Below are 24,765 nucleotides of genomic sequence, written 5' to 3' on the forward strand. Positions count from 1 at the left end.
TAATAAAACGTGTGTAATTGGGAGAAATATTTCATTTTCTGGAACAATTTTAAGGATGCCAACACTTACAGCCATGCCAGCATCGCCTATTGTAGTCTAGAGCTGCTTTCACAGTTGTGCACATTTAGTAGCTGAAATTTTAGGTTAGCGTGTTGTGACTAATTGGGAGTGCAGCTCTGGAATATAAATCTTTAAGTATTTCAATGTATTTATAAACCTATCTTCATGTATAATAATTAATTCTGCCTGGCAACTGCTTTAATGATGTACCTTTTAATGCACTCCATCAATTTATTTTGCAAATTGAGGTGGGTATGGCACCAAAGACCATCATTGAAGGGGTTGTCCCCCTTCAGAAAACTTATGCTTTACTTATCCCTATCTGGCCCAGTGCTGCGTCGTCCTAGTAGTTATACATTTCAAAAAACTGACCTTCACATCCAAGCATAAACTAAGTGTGAACAGGTGCTTAACCTAGAGTCACCACTCATATACACTCAAACAAAAAAGGAAGCACACTGTAACATGCAAATATGAAAAATGAATTGCATTACTGCATTAGAAATATAAAAAATTGAGAAATCTTGGCGCATAAATTGGCCAATTTATGTGTACCTGGAAGCCACAGTAAGGCGTTTCTCGTTTTCCAGGTTAGGGTTCTGGAAAACGAGAAACTCCTTACTGTGGCTTCCAGGCTCTTGTAGTTAGTCTTTGTGGATTGGTTGCAGTGGTGACAACATGTCAAGACTGATCTCTGCAGGTTTGCTGTTTACATCAGCACAGCTGCTGAGCTCAGTGATTGGCAGCAGCGCTGTCTACGTGATGTCGTTGCTCAAGCCAAACAAATACCATGACAGAAACGCAGCAGGATCCAATGAGGGTAGGTAAAAGTTTTTCTTTTTTTTATCAAAAATTAGGCATATAGTCAAACGTTTTCTGAAAAGGGACAACCACTTTCAAAATTTGTGTGGGAAAAGACCACCTAAGAATTTGTTCTAAAAGCAAGCGTTACCCTAAAGGTACTGTCACACTTAGCGATGCACCAGCGATCCCGACCAGCGATATGACGCGGTCAGGATCGCTGGTGCATCGCTAAGTGGTCGCTAGTGAGCTGCCACACAGGCAGATCTCACCAGCGACATCGCAGGGGACGGGGGTCGCTACTTACCTGTCACACTAGGCGATCCTGCGTCCTCCCGCCCGGCTCCACGCGTCGCTCGTCTCTCCACAGGAAGCTGACGACGAGAAACAGTCCTGGACGTTCTCGCGCGATCAGCGATAACCAGCGGGGGAGCGGGTTGTAGGTAAGTATCAGACACAGCGATATCGCTAGCAATATCGCTATAACGTCACAAGTTATAGCGATATTGCTAGCGATATCGCTTGGTGTGACAGTACCTTAACAGTTCGCTGATTTTCTTGGGGTGGTGCTGCAGAGATGATCTCTTCTTTCCAGACTCTAAAGATCACAGATGATCGCTGGGGTCTCAGCAATGGGAAACCTTGTGATCAATTTGGAACCCTCCTGAATAAAAAAAAAAAAGAGAGCCCAAAGCAGACAACCCATTTTATTACCCATGATGCCACCTTGTAGAATTTGAGGGAAACCCGGAGAGCGATTCTTCTGCTCCAGACAACCCTCCTTTGCTGCACTTGGGGGGCCCTCGGTGCCCTCCTATTACACGCCTGACAGCAGAGAGCAGAATTTCATTAATGGAAAACTGAAACCTCTTCAAAGCCCGAGCAAGGACAAGACTGGCAAAGTGACAGGTGCGGCCTATATTTAGGAAGCTTAGATTTTTGAGCTACTCAGCATAGAGTTCTTATCGCTGACCACAAGACTTGCATTATCACTGAAGCCTGGACTGCAGATTGGCCATTAGGCTGGAAATTTAAGAGTTAACAGCGGCATTTCATGTGTGTTGGGTATAGCATGAAGCCAGAATGGTGATTTTTTTTTTTTTTTTTTTATTCATTTTTTGCAGTCTTTTAACTACTTGGTGCCCAGCAGAATTTACTTCTGTCCTGCAGTGTAGAGGGCGTAGATTCTTATATAACCAAATTTACGGTACCCTAGAACAGAAGCTCTTTGTTGGTGGATTTACTAAACATATATTGTGATTCCGTCCCGGGCCAAGTGTTAAAGTTTTGCTAGAGCTGCATTCGCCTTCCAGGGAAATTTCCAAGTAGAAGGGAAGACAGAAGACCATTGTACGGACACGCTGGAGAGCGCTCCGGCCATTTGTCAGATGAGGTTTCCGCATTTGCATTCCAAAACAGGGAGCAGTATTCCTATTTTTGTTTATCTAGATGCAGAATGAAAATGTTGTTATTAATACGGTTTCTGATTATGGAGAATAGACGGAGGTTGCATTTACATTGGCCAATTATAGTGAGCATGCGTTAGTAGGACCACTCATTTCTCGATCGGCCAGTGTAGACGGGCTCACAATCGCCCAAGGAATAAACAAAATGCTTGTCTGTTGGGTGACGTAGTAGTAGTTGTTACCTCCAATTAGAAATCTAGTATAGTTCTTCTGATTCGCTATATCTCGTTCCTCATATGCATGCATTGCAGGACCTTAGGTATCCATGGCTACGACCACTGATAGTGACAATTAGCTAGTTGCTAGTGGTCGTAGCCATGGATACCTAAGGTTCTGCTATGCCTGCACATGAGAAGAGAGACATGGCAAACCAGAAAAACTATACCACATTTCTAATTGGAGATATCTGCAAATATTTATTATTATTATTCACCTACTACATATTGGTATCGTATCTTGGATATGGGAATACCCTTTTTAAGCTCTGCCCCCTTCACCAAGGAGACATTCCTCATTCGGCTGCCAGCTGAAAATGGAACAAAGTCTATCCACTGTGATGTCTACACAACAACTATATTTCTAGGTTTTTATTCCTTCATATCAGGGTTTAATTTTTCTTTAAAATCGTTCTATAGGTTATTACTAACAGCACTATAGAATAAAAATGTTATCCTGATATGGTTTATCAGCACCAGCACTATACTGGGGTCAGCATCACTTACATCAGTACCAGCGCTGTACTGGGGTCAGCATCACTTACATCAGTACCAGCGCTGTACTGGGGTCAGCATCACTTACATCAGTACCAGCGCTGTACTGGGGTCAGCATCACTTGCATCAGTACCAGCGCTGTACTGGGGTCAGCATCACTTGCATCAGTACCAGCGCTGTACTGGGGTCAGCATCACTTACATCAGTACCAGCGCTGTACTGGGGTCAGCATCACTTACATCAGTACCAGCGCTGTACTGGGGTCAGCATCACTTACATCAGTACCAGCGCTGTACTGGGGTCAGCATCACTTACATCAGTACCAGCGCTGTACTGGGGTCAGCATCACTTACATCAGTACCAGCGCTGTAGTGGGGTCAACATCACTTACAACAGTACCAGCGCTGTACTGGGGTCAGCATCACTTACAACAGTACCAGCGCTGTAGTGGGGTCAGCATCACTTGCATCAGTACCAGCGCTGTACTGGGGTCAGCATCACTTACATCAGTACCAGCGCTGTACTGAGGTCAGCATCATTTGCATCAGTACCAGCGCTGTACTGGGGTCAGCATCACTTACATCAGTACCAGCGCTGTACTGGGGTCAGCATCACTTACATCAGTACCAGCGCTGTACTGGGGTCAGCATCACTTACATCAGTACCAGCGCTGTACTGGGGTCAGCATCACTTACATCAGTACCAGCGCTGTACTGGGGTCAGCATCACTTACATCAGTACCAGCGCTGTACTGGGGTCAGCATCACTTACATCAGTACCAGCGCTGTAGTGGGGTTAACATCACTTAAAACAGTACCAGCGCTGTACTGGGGTCAGCATCACTTACATCAGTACCAGCGCTGTACTGGGGTCAGCATCACTTACATCAGTACCAGCGCTGTACTGGGGTCAGCATCACTTACATCAGTACCAGCGCTGTACTGGGGTCAGCATCACTTACATCAGTACCAGCGCTGTACTGGGGTCAGCATCACTTACATCAGTACCAGCGCTGTAGTGGGGTTAACATCACTTAAAACAGTACCAGCGCTGTACTGGGGTCAGCATCACTTACATCAGTACCAGCGCTGTAGTGGGGTCAGCATCACTTACAACAGTACCAGCGCTGTACTGGGGTCAACATCACTTACATCAGTACCAGCGCTGTACTGGGGTCAGCATCACTTACATCAGTACCAGCGCTGTACTGGGGTCAGCATCACTTACATCAGTACCAGCGCTGTACTGGGGTCAGCATCACTTACATCAGTACCAGCGCTGTACTGGGGTCAGCATCACTTACATCAGTACCAGCGCTGTACTGGGGTCAGCATCACTTACATCAGTACCAGCGCTGTACTGGGGTCAGCATCACTTACATCAGTACCAGCGCTGTACTGGGGTCAGCATCACTTACATCAGTACCAGCGCTGTAGTGGGGTTAACATCACTTAAAACAGTACCAGCGCTGTACTGGGGTCAGCATCACTTACATCAGTACCAGCGCTGTACTGGGGTCAGCATCACTTACATCAGTACCAGCGCTGTACTGGGGTCAGCATCACTTACATCAGTACCAGCGCTGTACTGGGGTCAGCATCACTTACATCAGTACCAGCGCTGTACTGGGGTCAGCATCACTTACATCAGTACCAGCGCTGTAGTGGGGTTAACATCACTTAAAACAGTACCAGCGCTGTACTGGGGTCAGCATCACTTACATCAGTACCAGCGCTGTAGTGGGGTCAGCATCACTTACAACAGTACCAGCGCTGTAGTGGGGTCAACATCACTTACATCAGTACCAGCGCTGTACTGGGGTCAGCATCACTTACATCAGTACCAGCGCTGTACTGGGGTCAGCATCACTTACATCAGTACCAGCGCTGTACTGGGGTCAGCATCACTTACATCAGTACCAGCGCTGTACTGGGGTCAGCATCACTTACAACAGTACCAGCGCTGTACTGGGGTCAGCATCACTTACATCAGTACCAGCGCTGTACTGGGGTCAGCATCACTTACATCAGTACCAGCGCTGTACTGGGGTCAGCATCACATACATCAGTACCAGCGCTGTACTGGGGTCAGCATCACTTACATCAGTACCAGCGCTGTAGTGGGGTCAACATCACTTACAACAGTACCAGCGCTGTACTGGGGTCAGCATCACTTACATCAGTCCCATTCATCACTAAGAGTCAGTCAAAATCCAAACTAACCTATCAGTATGTTTTCAAATCTAGAGGAAATCTGCGCAAACGTGGAGTGTACAGTGTGCGCATAATTATTAGGCGATTACATTCCTGATAATGAATTTTATTATTGATCAATTCCAGTGCTGTCGCTCAATTTAAAAGGTGAAAAAAACTGAATTTATAAAAACTAAAAGTGAGGTTTTGGCTTTCTTTGGAGAATATCTGTGTGCAGAATTATTATGCAACCAAATGAAAAATGTACATTTTCCATCTCAATTGGTTATCCTCACAGTAACAGATGAAAATTAAGCTAAAAAAATAAAAAAAAAAAAAAATCCGTGACCCTCTTCAATAACAGTCATAAACTCCATTCATGGAGACTGTCAGTTTCTTAATCTGTTGACGATCAATGTTTTTGGCAGCACCAACCACAACCTGCCAGACACTGGTGACTGTTCTCCACATCTTCCGTTCTTATAGACCCACAAGTTTTTAGTAGGGTTTAGGTCAGCTGAGGTAGGGGCTTTGTCGTTATTCTTTAATCTTGAAAGCCTTTGCTGACAGCCGAGCAGTGGAGACTTCAAAGCTACGATGGATCATTGTCCTATATAAACATCATATTTTGTTTTTGAAAGATGAAAACTTTTCCTGTACCACTGCTTGGAGAAGGTGTCTTCTAAAAACGGGTGGTAGGTTGGGTGTTGATTTTAAGTTAATCTTCAACCTGAAAATCCATCTAGCTCATCTTTAATACCAGCCTATAGCAGTACCCAACTCACTCTTGATCAAAGTAGAGGTCTGTGCCTGTTACTGATCCAGCCATGGGCCCATCTGTCTGGTACATCAGGAGTCATTCCCATTTAATTAGCCCACCAAAATTTTGAAATGTTTGCCTTCAGATTTTTCTTGGTCCAGTCTTGATATTTCAGCTTTTGTGACTTGTTCAGTGGTGGTCAGTTTTTTGTCTTCCTCACCTTGGATGTGTCTCTGATCACTGAGCACCTTGTACTTCTGGACTCCAGGGAGCGCCTCAGCACAGGCAGGCAGGTAGTTGCTACCAACTTGCCTGTTGTGCCCCACGCTGTTCTCCGCCGTCACAGCTGTTATCGATGGCAGTTATAGGTAATCATTGTCTGATCGGCTGGGGTCCGGCACCTCTGCCGATCAGATGTCATCAATGGTGCCAGCCGGAGGGACTCACTTGCGGAGCTGGCCATCTACTTGTAGTGGCTTCTGAAGGGTGCTACACATCTGCCTGCTATCGATATGAATAGGAGGCGAATGTGCAGTATCAAGTCCCCGCTACTACAAGTAGATGGCCAGCTCCGCAAGTGTGCACCTCCAGCTGGCGTCCGCCGCCACTGATAACCGCTGATCAGCAGAGGTGCTGGCCCTGGCCGATCAGATATTTGTGACCTATCCTAAGGATAGTTCATCAATGTAAAAGTAGTGGACAGCCTCTCTAAATCTTTTGGCCCATTTTTCTTGAGAAAAACAAGCTGCTTGATAATTCTGCACACCTTGGTAAAGGTTGTATTCTTGGGTCACAATTTCCACATTACACAAACACACGTCACCTGATCTGCTTCATCCAATAAGCATTCACGTTTATACAGCGCTGGGTTAGAAATTCTGTATAAAAATGACGACGCCAAAATACTCCTCTTGGATGAAGAGTACTCTTCTTCTGACACACAAAAGATTTAGTTGAAGGACCAGAAGTGTCCTGTTTTATCCCTTTTAAAAAATATTCTGCAAACGTACTTTCTACATGGAGCATTGTTTGTAGACAAAGCAGAGGGGGGAGGCTTCTGCTGGAGCCAGTTGTCTCATGACCAGACACACGGGAGGAAGAATATGACTGAGCTCGTGAGACACGCCCAAGATTGAGTTGTAAGATTAGGCATGTCCTGATATTTTATTCCCATTGCATAATTATGCAAATTTAGTTTCCCAATGGAACATTGCTTCTAAATAAGGTTTGTTGTATTGACCACTGCTTCTCTTCCATATGTGCCATTACCCAAGAGCTATATAAAACTGAATTTCATCATTTTTGGGTTAGATATGGAAAATATTGAAGGGACTCTGTCACATTGCACATACGTTCTTATGATTCGTCGGCTCACTTTGTTCCCCTGATACGTTAGGGACTGGGTCACATTGCATACATGTTCCTTTGACTCGTTGGCTGATGCTATATTCCGGTGGATGACTGACCTTTCCATCCATTGAGGCTTATTAAGTAAACACAAGCAGGGAATACTCTTTATATTAAGTGTGTTGCTTCGGAGCTTCTAAGTTTAGCAACAGCCGGCAGCCGCTGGGTGCTTCCTTTCCCAGAATCCTTCCTCTGGGCTCCCACTCCCCCATTGCCCCCACCATCCCAGGCCAGCACTGGCTGTCTGTCACACAGCAGCACTATTCCGAGGTCATGTTTCTCAGCTGCTCAGTGTTAGAAGACTTCAGAAAAAGACAGTTTTGTTCTAGCTAAGAATCTTGGTTTTGTCAAGACAAGACAAACACGGGGCTCCGTGTCGCCATACAATGCTGGAGTCTGGGAGCGGAGCGTTGGCCTTAAATCGCAAGACCCGGGGACTCTCCTTGGTGCGAAGAGTCTGAGTGGATCACCGCGTCTAAGATCCCTGAAACCTTGGCCCTTACTTTTTTTTTTTTTTTGAGCACACCCAGATTTTTTATTTTATTTTTAGTTTCAGCCGAAGACTTGAGAGCTGGTTCTCCAATATGATGATAAAGGACACGTCGTTGAGACGGGACCCCGACTTAAGGGGGGAACTGGCCTTTCTGGCAAGAGGTTGTGATTTTGTGCTCCCATCTCGTTTTAAAAAAAGGATCAAGTCTTTCCAGCAAGCTCAGGTTTGGAAGTTACTTTCTTTGTAAGCGATGAGAGCTGTATAGCTATTGAGCATGGGGTTTGGTAAGTTTTTGACCCGTGTGCATGGAGCGAGAGAAAAGCCATTATTGGAGTTTGCAGTATTGGTGCCTTCAGTCCTCAATGGAGAACCCATCAGCTGTTGTATGACTGGCGGATAGTGGGTGCAGGTGTACGGCTCCTTGTGCTAGACCGTACATTGAGCTAGTCACAGGTCATGGAGGAGTTGGAAGTGATGGGAGGTGGAGTTTGGGGGCTTCACCTCCGAGGTCAGGAGGCCGTAACTTGCTTTATTGTGTATGATGTAACATTTGTGGTTTCCTTCGTGTACTGCTGGAGGACATTTATTCTCCGGTAGTTTTGAATAATATTTAGACCCTTTATATTCCCGTCAGGTTTAGCATTTCTATCCCTTACTATTGTCTAAGTGGTTTCCTATAAAGCTCCATGCCAGATTGGCACAAAGTCTAACTCCAAACCTTTACAAAAATACGGTTATTTATTTTTTATTTTTCTGGTTCGGTTTTTCCTCTTTTCCATGAAGATAAATATATGAGGGCTTAATCATAAAATATTCGGAACAATTGGGAAAAAAATCCAAGTGTCACCATATTCTGACAGCCGTCTCTTTGTTAGACAATATGACTTTAAAAACTTTGTATCTAATTTATCTTTTTTTGTGGGGGGAGCAAAGTGACCAAACCCCCAGAAATTGCTCCAATTTGGCCAGGCTAAATACTATATTTGTCAGTTCTGACAGTTACGGATGGACATATGTTGTTTTGTGGTTTTTGTCTTTTACATTTTTTTTCTTTGTTTATGGCTTGGGAAGAGGAGCCTCTTGGGACTTGTATCTTTTTTACATTTTTTCTTTAAAATATTTTTTAGCGATTTCTCAACTTTTTTTCATTTGTTTTTAATTAACTCTCGGGGACCTGAACAAGCCATCACTGAATTCCTTGTGCAATAACTGTTGTCTATTGAAAGATTGACCATGGCCTAGGAAGCCCATTCTATTAGATTGCATTTTATTGGAGTAAAACCATGGCAGACACGTGGGCTTTATGAAGGCCCCAGGCTGCTACGACTATACCATTGGCACCCTGTGATGGCGCTGTTGTGACTTACAGTAACATTTAAGGGTGTCAACTTTGCAGCGATTGTAGCTGGCTCTAACCGCAGTGTATGCAGCGGGTGCAACACCTGAGCCTGATGCATAGAACTATTGCATATATACAACAGATGTCCTCAAGGATTAAAAACGTTTTCTAGTTGTTTAATCTTGAGGGCCTGACAATAGGAGAGGCCATCAATATTAGATCGGGCCGCTGTCCACAGAGGCAACGGCACTCTGCTGAGCACTGCAGCCTCTCATTGCTCACTTGCAAGTTAAGCAGAGGGGTCAGGAGGGCACAGTGTTGTCTGGCTGCGACTACTCCGCTCTTCCTATAGAGAGCCCATGAATGCTCATCCGACATCTGGGCATTGTAATAGGACGTTTCTTATGAAGCTTAAAAAATATTGAGCCCATTAATTTTAGCCTCTGATGTGTCCGGAGTTGGAGCAGCGCCTCGTGTTCCTGGTAAAAATAGGTGTCTAAGATTAAAATGAATGTTCCTCCAGGTACTCGTAGTGGATGTGTCCATTGCTGTGAATCTCTTGCTCCCTTTTTAGCTGAGTGAGCCATTTTCATGGTGGCCCACACTGCCCAAATGTAGACCATGCCAGTGTTTTGCCAAACCGTACATTGCCCACAAAACTGGTGCTTTGGAAACATGTTTGGAAAATCTGTTGCTCCATATTTTACTTCAACATACAATTTTCTCTAATGGCAATTACCAGTAAAGTCGTTCTATTTGGTGGATATGGGGCAGACAAATATTATGATTAATAAAGATTCGGCTGTGAATGTGTTCCATACATCTGAACGAGCTCTGTTCTGCAGGACATGGATCTCTACAAGCACCATTCTGTTACATGGGACAGGTTTAGAATTTCTGTATCCAAGCTGCCAAACTTTCCCCTAATCATATCCATCAATCTCATACCGGCCAATCCAGCACATAGAACTTCAGAGCTGCCACCAGGATTAGTAGTGACAAGGTGACCCCTGTTCTAGCCCCTTATTAAAATGTATACATACGTATATATGTGTGTGTGTATGTATCTGTTTGTGTGTATGTATGTATATGTGTGTGTATGTATGTATGTATGTGTGTGTGTATATATATATATATATATATATATATATATATATATATATATATATATATATATATACCCACACTAGATGGTGGCCCGATTCTAACGCATCGGGTATTCTAGAATATGTATGTAGTTTATTTAAAGGGAATCTGTCACCCCATTTTTGCCCCATAAGCTGGGGCCACCACCATCGGGGGCTTATCTACAGCATTCTGTAATGCTGTAGATAAGCCCCCGATGAAACCTGAAAAATAAGAAAAACGTTAGATTATACTCACCGGGGGGCGGTGGGTGTCGCGGTTCTGTCCGGCGCCTCCCATCTTCATACGATGATGTCTTCCTCCTTGCTCCTCCCTCGGCTCCTGCGCACGCGTACTTTATCGGTCCTGTTGAGGGCAGAGTAAAGTACTGCAGTTCACAGGCATCGGGAAAGGTCAGAGAGGTCCGGTGCCTGCGCACTGCAGTACTTTACTCTGCCCTGACAGTGCCGATAAAGTACACATGAGAAAATAATTTCAGATGTGCGCTGCACCATAGTTTAACATTGGACCGAGTGCAATCCGATATTTTATCAGACTCTGCAGACCCTGACCCCATCTGTTGTATTGCAGCATCTAAAGAGCGTGTGCAGAAGTCATTGTGAAAGAAGGGGGAACGGGGAGCTGTGAAATGACCTATTGTGATTGGTGGATCCTGTGTTTTCATCTGTGTCCAGAGGTTTTATCCATGATTTTAATCCTTGCCAACAAGTCCTAATGTTCATGTGCTGTGACTCCCCAATGACAGGTGTCTGGAAGGAGCCACAGCAAATAATTGGGCAAGGCTGATGATGAAGCAAGAAATCAGGGATTTCTTAAAACTGGTTGAAAGACAAAAAGTAACTAATACAGTGTTGAAATATGGTTTCTATCTCTTCTTTATGCTGCCTTTCCATGCAACAGTATAAACCCAGCGACAGATCACATACAGATTTTGAACAGTAGATTCTGCCGGTATGTGATTGTTGGAAAAAGGGAGTAGGGGGTTGTGGCAGAAATCTCTGCTACCGTCTCATTCATCTAAATAGAGACTGTAAAAATCCAGGTGTTTGCACCAAAAAAACATATTCCAAGGAATAGAATGGATTTTTTTCTGCAGAAATCTGCTACATGTGAATGCATCCTGATTCTAAGTCATTTTTCTTTTTTCTTTTTTTTTTTTTTTAATATACAATCCTCCATATTGGTACTCACTCATTCTCCACAAAAACGGTTGCTGAAAAATGCTTACCTTTCCTAACCTGCCGGGAGACAAGGTGCAGCCTCAGTGTGTGAACGAAGACTACATGGTATGGGATGGTGAAGGTGGAGATCTCAGCTACAAACTGTACCGAGATTATTGAATCCAAATAATAACCCTAATAGTAGGTCAAAACTCTGATAACGACCTCCAAATGTCAGGTTATTCTCACACAGTAAGATTGAAAAAAAGTGTAGCAGAGATTTACAAAAACCGGCTATAGCAAATTTATAGTAGACCCTATGACACGCCAAGAATGTGTTTTATTGTGGGGTTTTTTGCCAGATCAATGCATTTTAAGATATGTCATTCTTTTTAAAGATTGGAATAAAAAAGCCAAAAATAATGTGCGTGACAAATGCATTCTGTTCTGCTTTCCTTGTCGATATTAAAGGGTTTTTCTCATCATCTTAAATGGGTGAAATTGCAATTTACTTATTAAAAATCATCTTTGTTCTTAAGAACACAGGGATTTTGAATTTTATAGTATATAGCTTTTCGCCAAGGTTACTGGCCACCTCTGCACTTTATCGGAGGTGGTTGGTTTCCTAGGCAGGCAATGCAGTGCTTACAAACTGTTTATTATACAGCTTGCAAGCGCTGCTATGAAGCTGGCCAGATCACGAGATCTTGCAAGCGTCGGTGCCCCTGTGGGATAGTGCACAGTGCAGGCCACTAGATCTCACTATTAATCATAAGGAGTGTTCTGCCCCTAGCCAGTAAAAAACTGGGAGGTAGTGGTGAGGTGCGCTCCTCAAAAATGATGTATGAATTAAGACTCCAATAGATATTCCGTAAATGGTTCCTAGAACCTACTTTTGTAGACTTTTATTTTTCTATGGATCCCTTTCACTGCAGACAGTGTTACAAGTAATTTTACAGGATGGACCAGCACCTTCCACCCATTAATAGATGGCACCACAAGATTTACTTTGTAATTTTTATGAGGAGACGCATTGATGTCCAATAATGATAGGCGAGTGAAACGTTTTTCAGGACCCAGGTCCAGATACATCATCAGTAGTCATTGGCCACTAAATAGGAGCCTGTGAGCTTCCTACCTGCCTGACTCCTTGGCATCTCTACTGACTTGTAGGACATGACATCACGTTGGGCCTACTCATGAGAAGTGGTGCTGGGGATTCCAACAGGTAAATAGGTGGTTCACAAGGCTTCAGTCCTAGGGCCATGGACTACCGAGAAGGCTTCTGGACCAGGTTCCTGCATAGTGATTTGCTCATCTTGATGACTAATGAGAATTTAGTCTTGAACTTTATATATGACGACCTTTTATAACTGGAACTGAAATGGGTTTACAGATGACATAACCACAGCCGGCTTTGGTTACTCTTGTCGGTTAGAGGTTGTTGCTGGTTGTTCATTGGGTACAATTCACAGCTGGTCAAGAGGCCTGCATGCCATATCTTTTAAGAATGTGAACGCAGATGCCATATCCTATTTATAGTGGCCAGTGAACAGTGTCAGGCTTTCTTGAAAGAACATAGCTGTCAGAGTCCGCGTGTGCCAAATTACAAATCAGGCTTGTTCTTAAGTTTGCAACTGTGTTTTCTCCTGAAACTTTTTATCAAACCTTTTGAGACTCATCTTGTTCTTAGGAGTCGTCACATTCGTGCACGTTAGTGGGTCTAGTCCTCCTAACATGGGTGAGATTCAGCTGTAGAAAAGTTTTGCACAATTAGAGGACAGAGATGCCAAGACTTCGGCAGAGATTTGTGGGATAGTTTGCTTATGAGCAGGTCCCTACCCAGCTAGGACGCCTCCAACCTCAATCATGAGCATGGGGCTCAAGAACACGGGAACCAGGCTGTTCAGAGTCTTGTCATGAATGGAGCAGATGTATATATGTTTGACCTTTGCTCCATTCATTCTCTATGGGCCTGTCAGTGAAAGCCGTAGCACGAGTCAAAAGGTGTAGGCTCTGGGGTCTGACCACCCACAAGTGCCAATTCCACTGCCTGTCACCACAGTCAGAACACGATGATATGTAAGCCTGTCTGGTTTCAGCCTTGTGATTTTTGACTAGTCACCACAACTCAAAGGTAATGGGCACAAAAATAGTATTGGACAGTCGATTTCCCATATGGAGCAGAGGATCCTTTTGGGTCCGTTTTGACCAACACAACTGTGGTGATGGCCATTACTTCTGAGCCCTTTATACTTTTGCAGTATGGTGATGTTGGCAAAGCCATGGACCTCTCCGGATCTGTATCTGATCACATGTCCATATTACAGGTCAGAAGATAAGTTTTAGATTGAATGCATTTGAAACAGCGGTAACACTTAAGTGAACCCTTGTATGAAGCAGTCCGTACTCTCATTCTTTGTTCTTCGAGAGCTAGTTTTTTCAGCACACCACTGACCTCCTTTACATGTGGCATTGTGACTTGTTTTATGGTGGGGGGCTATCTATATTTCACAAGTGCTTCATATTACAGAAACCCCACACCTCTGATCCACAAATTAATGTCTGACCCCCGTAATGTCTGACTGGGCAAAACTGTCACTGAAAAAGACCTGGGTGTATGGGTGGACGACTAACTCACATTTAGTGGCCAGTGTCAGGCAGCTGCTGCAAAGGCAAATAAAATAATGGGATGCATTAAAAGAGGCATAGATGCTCAGGAGGAGAACATAATTTTACCTCTATATAAGTCACTAGTGCGACCACACTTAGAATACTGTGTACAGTTCTCGTCTCCGGTGTATAAGAAAGACATAGCTGAACTGGATCGGGTGCATAGAAGAGCGACCAAGGTTATTAGGGAACTGGGGGGTCTGCAATACCAAGATAGGTTATTACACTTGGGGTTATTCAGTTTGGAAAATCGAAGGCTTAGGGGTGATCTTATTACAATGTATAAATATATGCGGGGACAGTACAAAGACCTTTCTAATGATCTTTTTACTCTTAGACCTGTGACGGGGACAAGGGGGCATCCTCTACGTCTGGGGGGAAAGAAGGTTTAAGCATTCTCACAGACGCGGATTCTTTACTGTAAGAGCAGTGAGACTATGGAACTCTCTGCCATATGATGTTGTAATGAGTGATTCCCTACTAAAATTTAAGAGGGGACTGGATGCCTTTCTTGAAAAGTATAATATTACAAGGTATATACACTAGTTTCCTTAGTGTTGCGTTGATCCAGGTAGCTAGTCTGATTGCCGTATGTGGAGTCGGGAAGGAACTTTTTTCCCCAATGTGAAGCTTACTGTTTGCCACATGGGTTTTTTTTGCCTTCCTCTGGATCAACATGTTAGGGCAAGTTAGGATCGGATATGGGTTGATCTAGATGGACTTAGTCTCCCTTCAACCTTTATAACTATGCTACTATGTTACTATGTAATAGGTCAGGCTATGTTTTCTAGCTGGGTAACAAAGGTTTATTAGATGAATGTCTATAAGAAAATATATCTTTGTGTTGTGTTAGCCAGTAAATAGAAAAATTTAATAAAAATCCAAGAGTCCTGGATGGTACGTTCACGTGACCACTGTAGTGGTGTATTAAATCCCCCCCATTCTCATACACTATGGGACTTTTTGGGATTTGTGTCCTTCACTTCTCCGCATAGTTTTTGTCCGATTCTTTTGACCGACTTTAATAAGTACTAAAATCACAACATGTTATTAATCTCATAAAATCTGGCCTTGGTAACATCACCTTTTTTAATGTTTTTTCAGATCTCTAAGTAGTTCTAGAAACCAGCCCTGCTAGAAACTGTCTTTGAAGTGATTCTATTAAAAAAAATGATTGAACCATTGTAAATCATTTATTCAACACTTTGTTGAAGTGCAGAAGTAAAAATGTGCCGATCTGAGCTTTATGTTTTATGTTGAAACTGTGTAGTGGTGATGTAATACTATGGCAATGAAGGACCTGCTGAAGATCCCCATAGCTGCCATTTAGGTACACCTACAGGCTGGGATTCATATGAAATCAACATTTTTACTATACACTACACTACATACAAGGGCTTGAAAAAGTATTCAATACTCCCTTCCCTTGGCATTTTTCGCATTTTGCCACTTCACAACCTGGAATTTTACTTTTTGTTTTTTTTTTGGAGGATTTGCATCAGTAAAGAACATGCCTACAACTGTGAACATTTGGTTTTATTTTTATTGTGAAGCAAACAACAAATAGACAAAATAACTGATGAAAACTTAATTTTGCATAACTATTCAACCCCATCCCTAATGTTAATACTTTACAGAGCCTCCTTTTGCCGCAATTACAGCTGCAAGTCTCTTTGGACAAGTCTTTGAGCTTTTCACATCTTGACACTGGGATTTTTGACCGTCTCTGAAGGCAAAACTGCTCCAGCTCCTTGAAGTTAGATGGTTTAGTCTGGTGAACCGTAATCTTCAACACTGAGCACAGATTCTCAATTGGATTCAGCTCTGGACTTTGACTAAGCCACTCCAATCATTTACATGTTTCCCCTTAAACCACTCGACTGTTGCTTTAGCAGTATGCTTTGGGTCTTTGTCTTGTTTGAAGGTGAACCTCCCCTCCAGTCTCAAATCACTAACAGATTGAAACAGGTTTTGCTCAAGAATATCCTTGTATTTTGCACCTTCCATCTTGCCCTAAAATTGGGCCTCTTTTGCTGTCCCTGCTGACGAAAAACATCCCCATAGTATGATGCTGCCACCACCATATTTCACTGTGGGAATGTGTTCTTGGGGTGATGAGCTGTGTTGGTTTGGCACCAGATATAACGTTTACCATGGTGGCCAAAAAGTAAATAAAAAATTCTCCTCTGACCACAGCACAGCCCTCCATACATTTGGGAAGTCTCCCACGTGTCTTTTGGCAAAGTCAAGACGAGCCTTACAATTTGTGTGTAAGTAATGTTTTTGTTTTTTTCTGCTCGCTTTTCCATAAAGGCCTCCTCTATGTAGTGTACAGCTTATTGTGGTCATATGGACAGATACTCTAGTTTCTGTTGGAAACTCTGCATCTGCTTCAGGGTTACCTTTGGTCTCTGTGCTGCCTCTCTGATTAATGTCCTCCTTGCCTGAGCGGAGAGTTTTGGTGGGCAACCCTCTCTTGGAAGGTTTGTTGTGGTGCTGTGCTTTTTTTTTTTTTTTTTCCTTTTGATGATAATGGATTTGATGGTGCTCTGGGGGATCATCAGAGATTGAGATATTTTTTTAGATCCCAACCCTGACTTGTACTTCTTAACAACTTTGTCCCTAAAGGCCCTTTTACATTTAGCGATGCACCAGCGATCCGACCAGCGATCCGACCCGGTCAGGATCGCTGGTGCATCGCTAAATGATCGCTAGTGAGCTTTCATACAGAAAGACCTCACTGCGATGCAACAGCGACGCAGCGCACGATACTTACCATTCACACACAGCGATCCTGGCGTCCTCCCGCCCGCGTCCAGCGTCGCTCGTCGTCACAGCAGGAAGTCTCAGCAGGAAGCGCCCGACGGACATTCTCGCGCGATCAGCGATGGACAGCGGGGGAGCCGGTCGTTGGTAAGTATCACACATAGCGATATCGCTAGCAATATCGCTATAACGTCACAAAACCAGTGACGTTTTAGCAATATTGCTAGCGATATCGCTTAAGGGGGTTTTACACTAAGCGATATCGCTAGCAATATCGCTAAAACGTCACTGGTTTTGTGACGTTATAGCGATATTGCTAGCGATATCGCTATGTGTGATACTTACCTCCGACCGGCTCCCCCGCTGTCCATCGCTGATCGCGCGAGATTGTCCGGCTCCATTTCTCGTCGGGCGCTTCCTGCTGAGACTTCCTGCTGTGTGAGTCGAGCGACGCTGGATGTGGGCGGGAGGACGTCAGGATCGCTGTGTGTGAAAGGTGAGTATCGTGCGCTGCGTCGCTGCTGCATCGCTGTGAGATCTTTCTGTATGAAAGCTCACTAGCGATCATTTAGAGATGCACCAGCGATCCTGACCGGGTCGGATCGCTGGTCGGATCGCTGGTGCATCGCTAAATGTAAAAGGGCCTTTAGTGTAAAACCCCCTTAACTTGTTTGGAGATCTCCTTGGTCTTCGTGGTGTTTGGTTGATGGAGACTCTTGGTTAATGGTGTTGCAGCCTTTCAGAAAAGGTAAAATGTATATACTGACAAATGTGACAGATTACACACAGGTGGACTTCCTTTCACTCAGCAAGTGACTTATGAAGGTAATTACTTGCACCATAAATGTTTAGGGGCTTCATAGCAAACAGGGTGAATACATATGCACATGCAAATTTTTATCTATATGATCCCAGAAATTTAATTTTTGCTCCATATTTTTCTCACTTCACCAACTTAGATTATTTAGTGCTGATGCATCACACAGATTGGATTACATAATAGGTAAATAGGTTAACATGTAAATGAGCTGTTAAGATCTATGGGCGTGACACAGATCTTCATAAGAATCTGCATCCAGAGCTTGTTTTACAGTTAGGTCCATATATATTTGGACAGAGACAACATTTTTCTAATTTTGGTTCTAGACATTACCGCGGTCAAAGGAGCTCTCCATGCAGGTGAAACAAGCCATCCTTAAGCTGCAAAAACAGAAAAAACCCATCCGAGAAATTGCTACAACATTAGGAGTGGCAAAATCTACAGTTTGGTACATCCTGAGAAAGAAAGAAAGCACTGGTGAACTCATCAATGCAAAAAGACCTGGGCGCCCACGGAAGACAACAGTGGTGGATGATCGCAGAATAGTCTCCATGGTGAAGAGAAACCCCTTCACAACAGCCAACCAAGAGAACAAGACTCTCCAGGAGGTAGGCGTATCAATATCCAAATCTACCATAAAGAGAAGACTGCATGAAAGTAAATACAGAGGTTCACTGCACGGTGCAAGCCACTCATAAGCATCAAGAATCAAAAGGCTAGACTGGACTTTGCTAAAAAAAACATCTAAAAAAGCCAGCACAGTTCTGGAAGAACATTCTTTGGACAAATGAAACCAAGATCAACCTCTACCAGAATGATGGAAAGAGAAAAGTATGGCGAAGGCGTGGTACAGCTCATGATCCAAAGCATACCACATCATCTGTAAAACACGGCGGAGGCAGTGTGATGGCTTGGGCATGCATGGCTGCCAGTGGCACTGGGTCACTAGTGTTTATTGATGATGTGACACAGGACAGAAGCAGCTGAATGAATTCTGAGGTATTCAGAGCCATACTGTGTGCTCAGATCCAGCCAAATGCAGCCAAACTGATTGGTCGTCGTTTCATACTACAGATGGACAATGACCCAAAACATAAAGCCAAAGCAAGCCAGGAGTTTATTAAAGCAAAGAAGTGGAATATTCTTGAATGGCCAAGTCAGTCACCTGATCTCAACCCAATTGAGCATGCATTTCACTTGTTAAAGACTAAACTTCAGACAGAAAGGCCCACAAACAAACAGCAACTGAAAACCACCGCAGTGAAGGCCTGGCAGAGCATCAAAAAGGAGGAAACACAGCATCTGGTGATGTCCATGAGTTCAAGACTTCAGAAAGTCATTGCCAACAAAGGGTTTTCAACCAAGTACTAGAAATGAACATTTTATTTACAATTATTTAATCAGTCCAATTACTTTTGGTCCCTTTAAAAACAGGGTGGCACATGTTAAGGAGCTGAAACTCCTAAAACCTTCACCCAATTTTAATGTGGATACCCTCAAATGAAAGCTGAAAGTCTGAACTTCAACTGCATCTGAATTGCTTTGTTTAAAATTCATTGTGGTAATGTCTAGAACCAAAATTAGAAAAATGTTGTCTCTGTCCAAATATATATGGACCTAACTGTAAGTGCAAGGGGGCGTTACCAGTGTTAAACATGTATTGATTGACAGTCTGCTCTCCTGATCTACATGACTCACATTGGTAACGCCCTTTTTCATTTGCAATAATCTCTGGAGGCAGATTCTCAGGGAGATCTATGTCTGGCCCATAGATCTTAACAGCTCATTTACATATTAAGAAAAAAGTCAATTTCATTGAAATAAAACGAGTGCAGATAACAAGGTATCATATTGTTCAGCTTCCTAGGACCTGCATGCTCACATAGACGCCTTACAAGGGTTGGTCCTACTAACAGGTTCACTTTAATCCAAAATTTGTATCTGTTTCAGTGAATCTGCATTGAGATCCCATAGTTTTTGTGCAGAAGGTTATAATATTTTCTGTGTGTAGACCGCAGATGTAGATGTATTCACTTCCCTTAATACTCAGTAACCCCATAGTGCTAGTATAGCACATTGTTCTCCTGGATAATCACACAGGCTGTATTCTCTGAAGTTCCCAGGACTCCCTACCCAGGTCTATTACACGTCGTGTGCAATGTCTGGTGTCAGCTTCTGCAGAAGTAGAGACGTGCTGGACTCAGAATGTTCCTGCATTACTATCACTTAATGGGCGACTATCGTTTACAACCTTACATGTCACAGTGAGATGTCCGAAGTCTTGAGTGATGGTGGGGGCCTGCGTGCGGAGACCCCACCGATTGCTAGAGTAAAGGGGCAGCTGAGCACCGTGCCACTTTGGCTTGGTTTAGTGCCTTGGCTGATTCTCAGATGTGGGCAGACCGTCTATGCATTCATGAAATGGCGGAACATCGCTAAGGCCTTTTTTTTTTTTTTTAAAGCCATCTAAAAGAAATGGACTTTTTTATTAAAAATTAAAAAAACATACTAGCCTTAAATGCATCTGTTGCATCAGTTTTTTTTTTCTTACAATGGATCAGGTTTTTTTTTTTTACACTATTCAAAATGACTTAAGTGTGGTGTGAACGGATCTCATCCCGTCTCTCCAAGGATCATCCAAAACCTATGAAGGAACACATCCCTCTGATCAACTCTTCTGCCTTTTCATTTCAGCGATCAGTGGTTATCTGAGAATCTTAATGTGTTTCTGACAAGCTACATTTTGTTTTACAAAGGTAGTCATCTTTAAAGAGTTTCTTCATCAAAACCATCCCTAATGTAAACGGAGTCTTCTGTAATCCGGACTGATCGACAGGAAAATTCACTATCAGCCAAACATCCAGGCAATGAATGGACGTGCCACGTCTGCCATAGCAGAGCCACTTTCGGGTGGTCCCTGCCGACACGCATAATGGCCAGGGATGATGTAATTAACATATACTCTAATGAGTATTCTCTCGCTCTCTTTCCAGATTCAGAATAAGCAAGAGAAGAAGCCGGGGACCCCTCCTCCTGCCCCCGTCATTGCTCCTGTGATTCCTCGCCCGGCCTCGCCGCCTCCTGCCAACAAGGTCACCGTTGCCCCTTCCCTGTCCTTAAACATTCCACGATTTTACTTCCCAAAGGGGCTGCCCAACCCTAGCACCAACAATGACGACTCCATCTCCAAGATCGAAGCTGCGTTCTCTAGCCTGGAGGACGAGAAAGCCGATATCTACGAGATGGGGAAGATTGCCAAGGTAATTTACAGGTTATAGGAAGGTATAAGGCTGGGTCTGTAAAGGGATTAATCAGTATGGAGAATATGGATATGATGATAATACACCTAGAAACACAAAGTATGTGAGAAGGTTGTATATATGTCTATTATCCATGGTAAAACACTACAAATAATCCCTGCATGGTTTGATCCAATTGTCATCTTCCCTTTAAATGGCTGTTCTCATGTTTCCAAATTATCCTCTGTCCATGTGATGGGGAATAACGTTTTAATCACTGGGGGTTTGGCTGCCGCCGCCCCCACTGGTCCTGAGATCGTTGACGCTCCTGTTAGGATGATTGGAGTGGTAGTGCACATGGTTGATCTGCTCTCTATTCAGCTATTCAGGCCTTGGTTCTCAGAATCGGTGAGGGTCACGGCTATCGGACCCCCAGTAATTGGAAAATTATCCCCTATTCTTCTGATGGGAGACAACTTCCAAACCTGCGTTCTCCCCTTTTAAAACTGCATCTATGCCACAGTGGTGTATGCATATATAACAAATCACAAAAAGGCATATTTCACATTAAAGGAGTTTTCTAGTTTATGGGCGGGGTTCCTGTTCTGCAACTTTATCTCTTGGCTGGAGTGGAGAAAGATTACAAAAAAATCTCCACTCCTGGAGGAGGACCTGTCCTGTGTTGGACAGAAAGTGCAGTAATGTGTAACATTCATTTTTCCCCTTTGGTGGCGCTGTTCCCACATTTACTGATAGTTTCCCCATAGATTACAGTTGATAGGAGTTCAGGGGGATACTATATGATCAGTTACTGGGGGATACTATATGATCGGTTACTGGGGGGATACTATATGATCGGTTACTGGGGGGATACTATATGATCGGTTACTGGGAGATACTATATGATCGGTTACTGGGGGGATACTATATGATCAGTTACTGGGGGATACTATATGATCGGTTACTGGGGGGATACTATATGATCAGTTACTGGGGGATACTATATGATCGGTTACTGGGGGGATACTATATGATCAGTTACTGGGGGATACTATATGATCGGTTACTGGGGGGATACTATATGATCGGTTACTGGGGGGATACTATATGATCGGTTACTGGGAGATACTATATGATCGGTTACTGGGGGGATACTATATGATCAGTTACTGGGGGATACTATATGATCGGTTACTGGGGGGATACTATATGATCAGTTACTGGGGGATACTATATGATCGGTTACTGGGGGGATACTATATGATCAGTTACTGGGGGATACTATATGATCGGTTACTGGGGGGATACTATATGATCAGTTACTGGGGGGATACTATATGATCGGTTACTGGGGGGATACTATATGATCGGTTACTGGGGGGATACTATATGATCAGTTACTGGGGGATACTATATGATCGGTTACTGGGGGGATACTATATGATCGGTTACTGGGGGGATACTTTATGATCGGTTACTGGGGGGATACTTTATGATCGGTTACTGGGGGGATACTTTATGATCTGTTCACCAAGCTAACAAGCAGAGATTGTTCAAGGCGGAGAACCCCCTTTAAGGAAAGTCTGATTACTGAACCCATAGTGTAGCAATAGAAGAGTTGACATATGTCTGTATTGTAAGATGATGTACTCTACCTCCCAGATGTCCATATACCACCTGAGCATACATTACCCCTTGTTCTTTAGGTGTGCGGCTGTCCGCTGTACTGGAAGGCTGCCCTGTTTAATGCAGCTGGTGGAGAGAGGACTGGGGTGGTGTCCGTGCATTCGTTCATTGCGATGTGGAGAAAGTAAGTAATGACTGAATTCTCTAGAGTCAATGTATTCTTGTATCTGTGTAGGAGAACTTTATCACAAGAGCTTACAATCCAGGGAGATGTGGCAGTGATGCAACAGATGTAAGGTGCTATTTTTTTTCATGCACAAGAGGAGTAACATAAAATAAGATGCATGAATAAATAATTTACTTGTAGCATCCACTACTAGAAGGGGCTTAAAGTGGTTGTCCAGGCAAAATACAATTTTGCCCAGGGGATGTGTTATCTAAAAAAAAAGAACAGTCAATCATACTTGCCTGCAGTCGCCCACCTGGATCCAGGCTGCTCTGTAGTGCAGAGAAGACAGGAAGGGGTTGTCATGATGACACGCTGCTCAGTAAGCTGACCGCTGCAGCCATTCACAGGCTGCAGTGGTTGGGGGGCTGGTGAAACAGTGACATCACCAGTTCTTCTCCATGCAGAACACAGAGCAGCTTATGCTGTATGCAGGTGGATGTCAGCATGACTCGCTATTATTCTTTACTTATTCCATCCCCTGGTCAGAATTGTATTTTGTCCAGACAAAATCTTTAAGAAATGACTGTATGCTGTGAATCATTCGTTCCATGTATAACAATCTCCATAGAGCTCCTTAGCCCCCTCCACTGGTGGCAGCAGACATGGAGAATCTTACGGTTTCGCTATAGATCTAGGCACGGCAACTGAGGACTGATACAGCAGGACAGTGCATGGAGAGCGGGGCTGTGAGGAAGATGGTCTTCAGGATAGGGGCCGAATAGTGCCGGCACCCTCCCAGCCCTGTCCCGCCTCAGTCGGCGCTCCCCGTTGCCAACTGCGCTATCTCCCCTCTCCCCTGCAGCTTCCCAGCATAAATTTAGTCCCCGACTTCTACTGCGGCCTACTACAGCACTAGGCCACGCCCCCGCAGGCCCCCCAATCACACGCACTGCAGCTCCGCTCTAGCTCCGCCCACTCCGGCAAGCTCCATCCACTGTGGCCATCCGCGCTAGGCTACACCCCCGCAGGCCGCCCAATCACATGCGCTGCTGCTCCGCCCACTCCGGCCGAACAAACAATCTGTGCACGTCTCTCTCCTGGTCCCGGTGTCACCGCGTGTGGTGCATGGAGAGTGGGGCTGTGGAGGAAGGAACACAGCGGGGCTCTAGAGGGAGAGAGTGGGAGAGCAGGGCTGTGAAGGACGAGAATGCGGCTGTGGACGGAGAGAGTGGGAGAGCAGGGCTGTGAAGGAAGAGAACGGGGCTGTGGACAGAGAGCGGGAGAGCAGGGCTGTGAAGGAAGAGAACGGGGCTGTGGACGGAGAGAGCAGGGCTGTGAAGGAAGACAGCGGGGCTCTAGAGGGAGAGAGTGGGAGAGCAGGGCTGTGAAGGAAGAGAATGGGGCTGTGGACGGAGAGAGTGGGAGAGCAGGGCTGTGAAGGAAGAGAATGGGGCTGTGGACAGAGAGAGTGGGAGAGCAGGGCTGTGAAGGAAGAGAACGGGGCTGTGGACAGAGCGGGAGAGCAGGGCTGTGAAGGAAGAGAACGGGGCTGTGGACGGAGAGAGCAGGGCTGTGAAGGAAGACAGCGGGGCTCTAGAGGGAGAGAGTGGGAGAGCAGGGCTGTGAAGGAAGAGAATGGGGCTGTGGACGGAGAGAGTGGGAGAGCAGGGCTGTGAAGGAAGAGAATGGGGCTGTGGACGGAGAGAGTGGGAGAGCAGGGCTGTGAAGGAAGAGAACGGGGCTGTGGACAGAGAGCGGGAGAGCAGGGCTGTGAAGGAAGAGAACGGGGCTGTGGACGGAGAGAGCAAGGCTGTGAAGGAAGAGAACGGGGCTGTGGACGGAGAGAGTGGGAGAGCAGGGCTGTGAAGGAAGAGAACGGCGCTGTGGACGGAGAGAGCAGGGCTGTGAAGGAAGAGAACGGGGCTGTGGACGGAGAG

At 44.6% G+C, this 24,765-nt stretch overlaps 1 protein-coding gene across 18 annotated transcripts in view; it reads left to right on the top strand.

Annotated features, from left to right (window-relative positions):
- The window catches only part of PPP2R3A (protein phosphatase 2 regulatory subunit B''alpha), a 207,609-nt gene that overhangs the window by 157,974 nt on the left and 24,870 nt on the right, over positions 1 to 24,765 (top strand). For 17 of the 18 annotated variants that reach the window (XM_073576490.1, XM_073576481.1, XM_073576479.1 and 14 more), the window contains 2 exons: positions 20,788 to 21,054; positions 22,740 to 22,843. In XM_073576490.1, coding sequence (XP_073432591.1) covers positions 20,788 to 21,054; positions 22,740 to 22,843 — 371 coding nt within the window. Of the gene's footprint in view, positions 1 to 7,282; positions 8,114 to 20,787; positions 21,055 to 22,739; positions 22,844 to 24,765 lie in introns of those variants that run through there. The other variant, XM_073576493.1, reaches the window with a different exon arrangement.

The sequence above is a fragment of the Dendrobates tinctorius genome, unplaced genomic scaffold (genome assembly GCF_039654945.1).
Source record: "Dendrobates tinctorius isolate UK_male_01 unplaced genomic scaffold, ASM3965494v1 ptg000049l, whole genome shotgun sequence".
In the NCBI taxonomy this organism is placed as follows: Eukaryota; Metazoa; Chordata; class Amphibia; order Anura; family Dendrobatidae; genus Dendrobates; species Dendrobates tinctorius.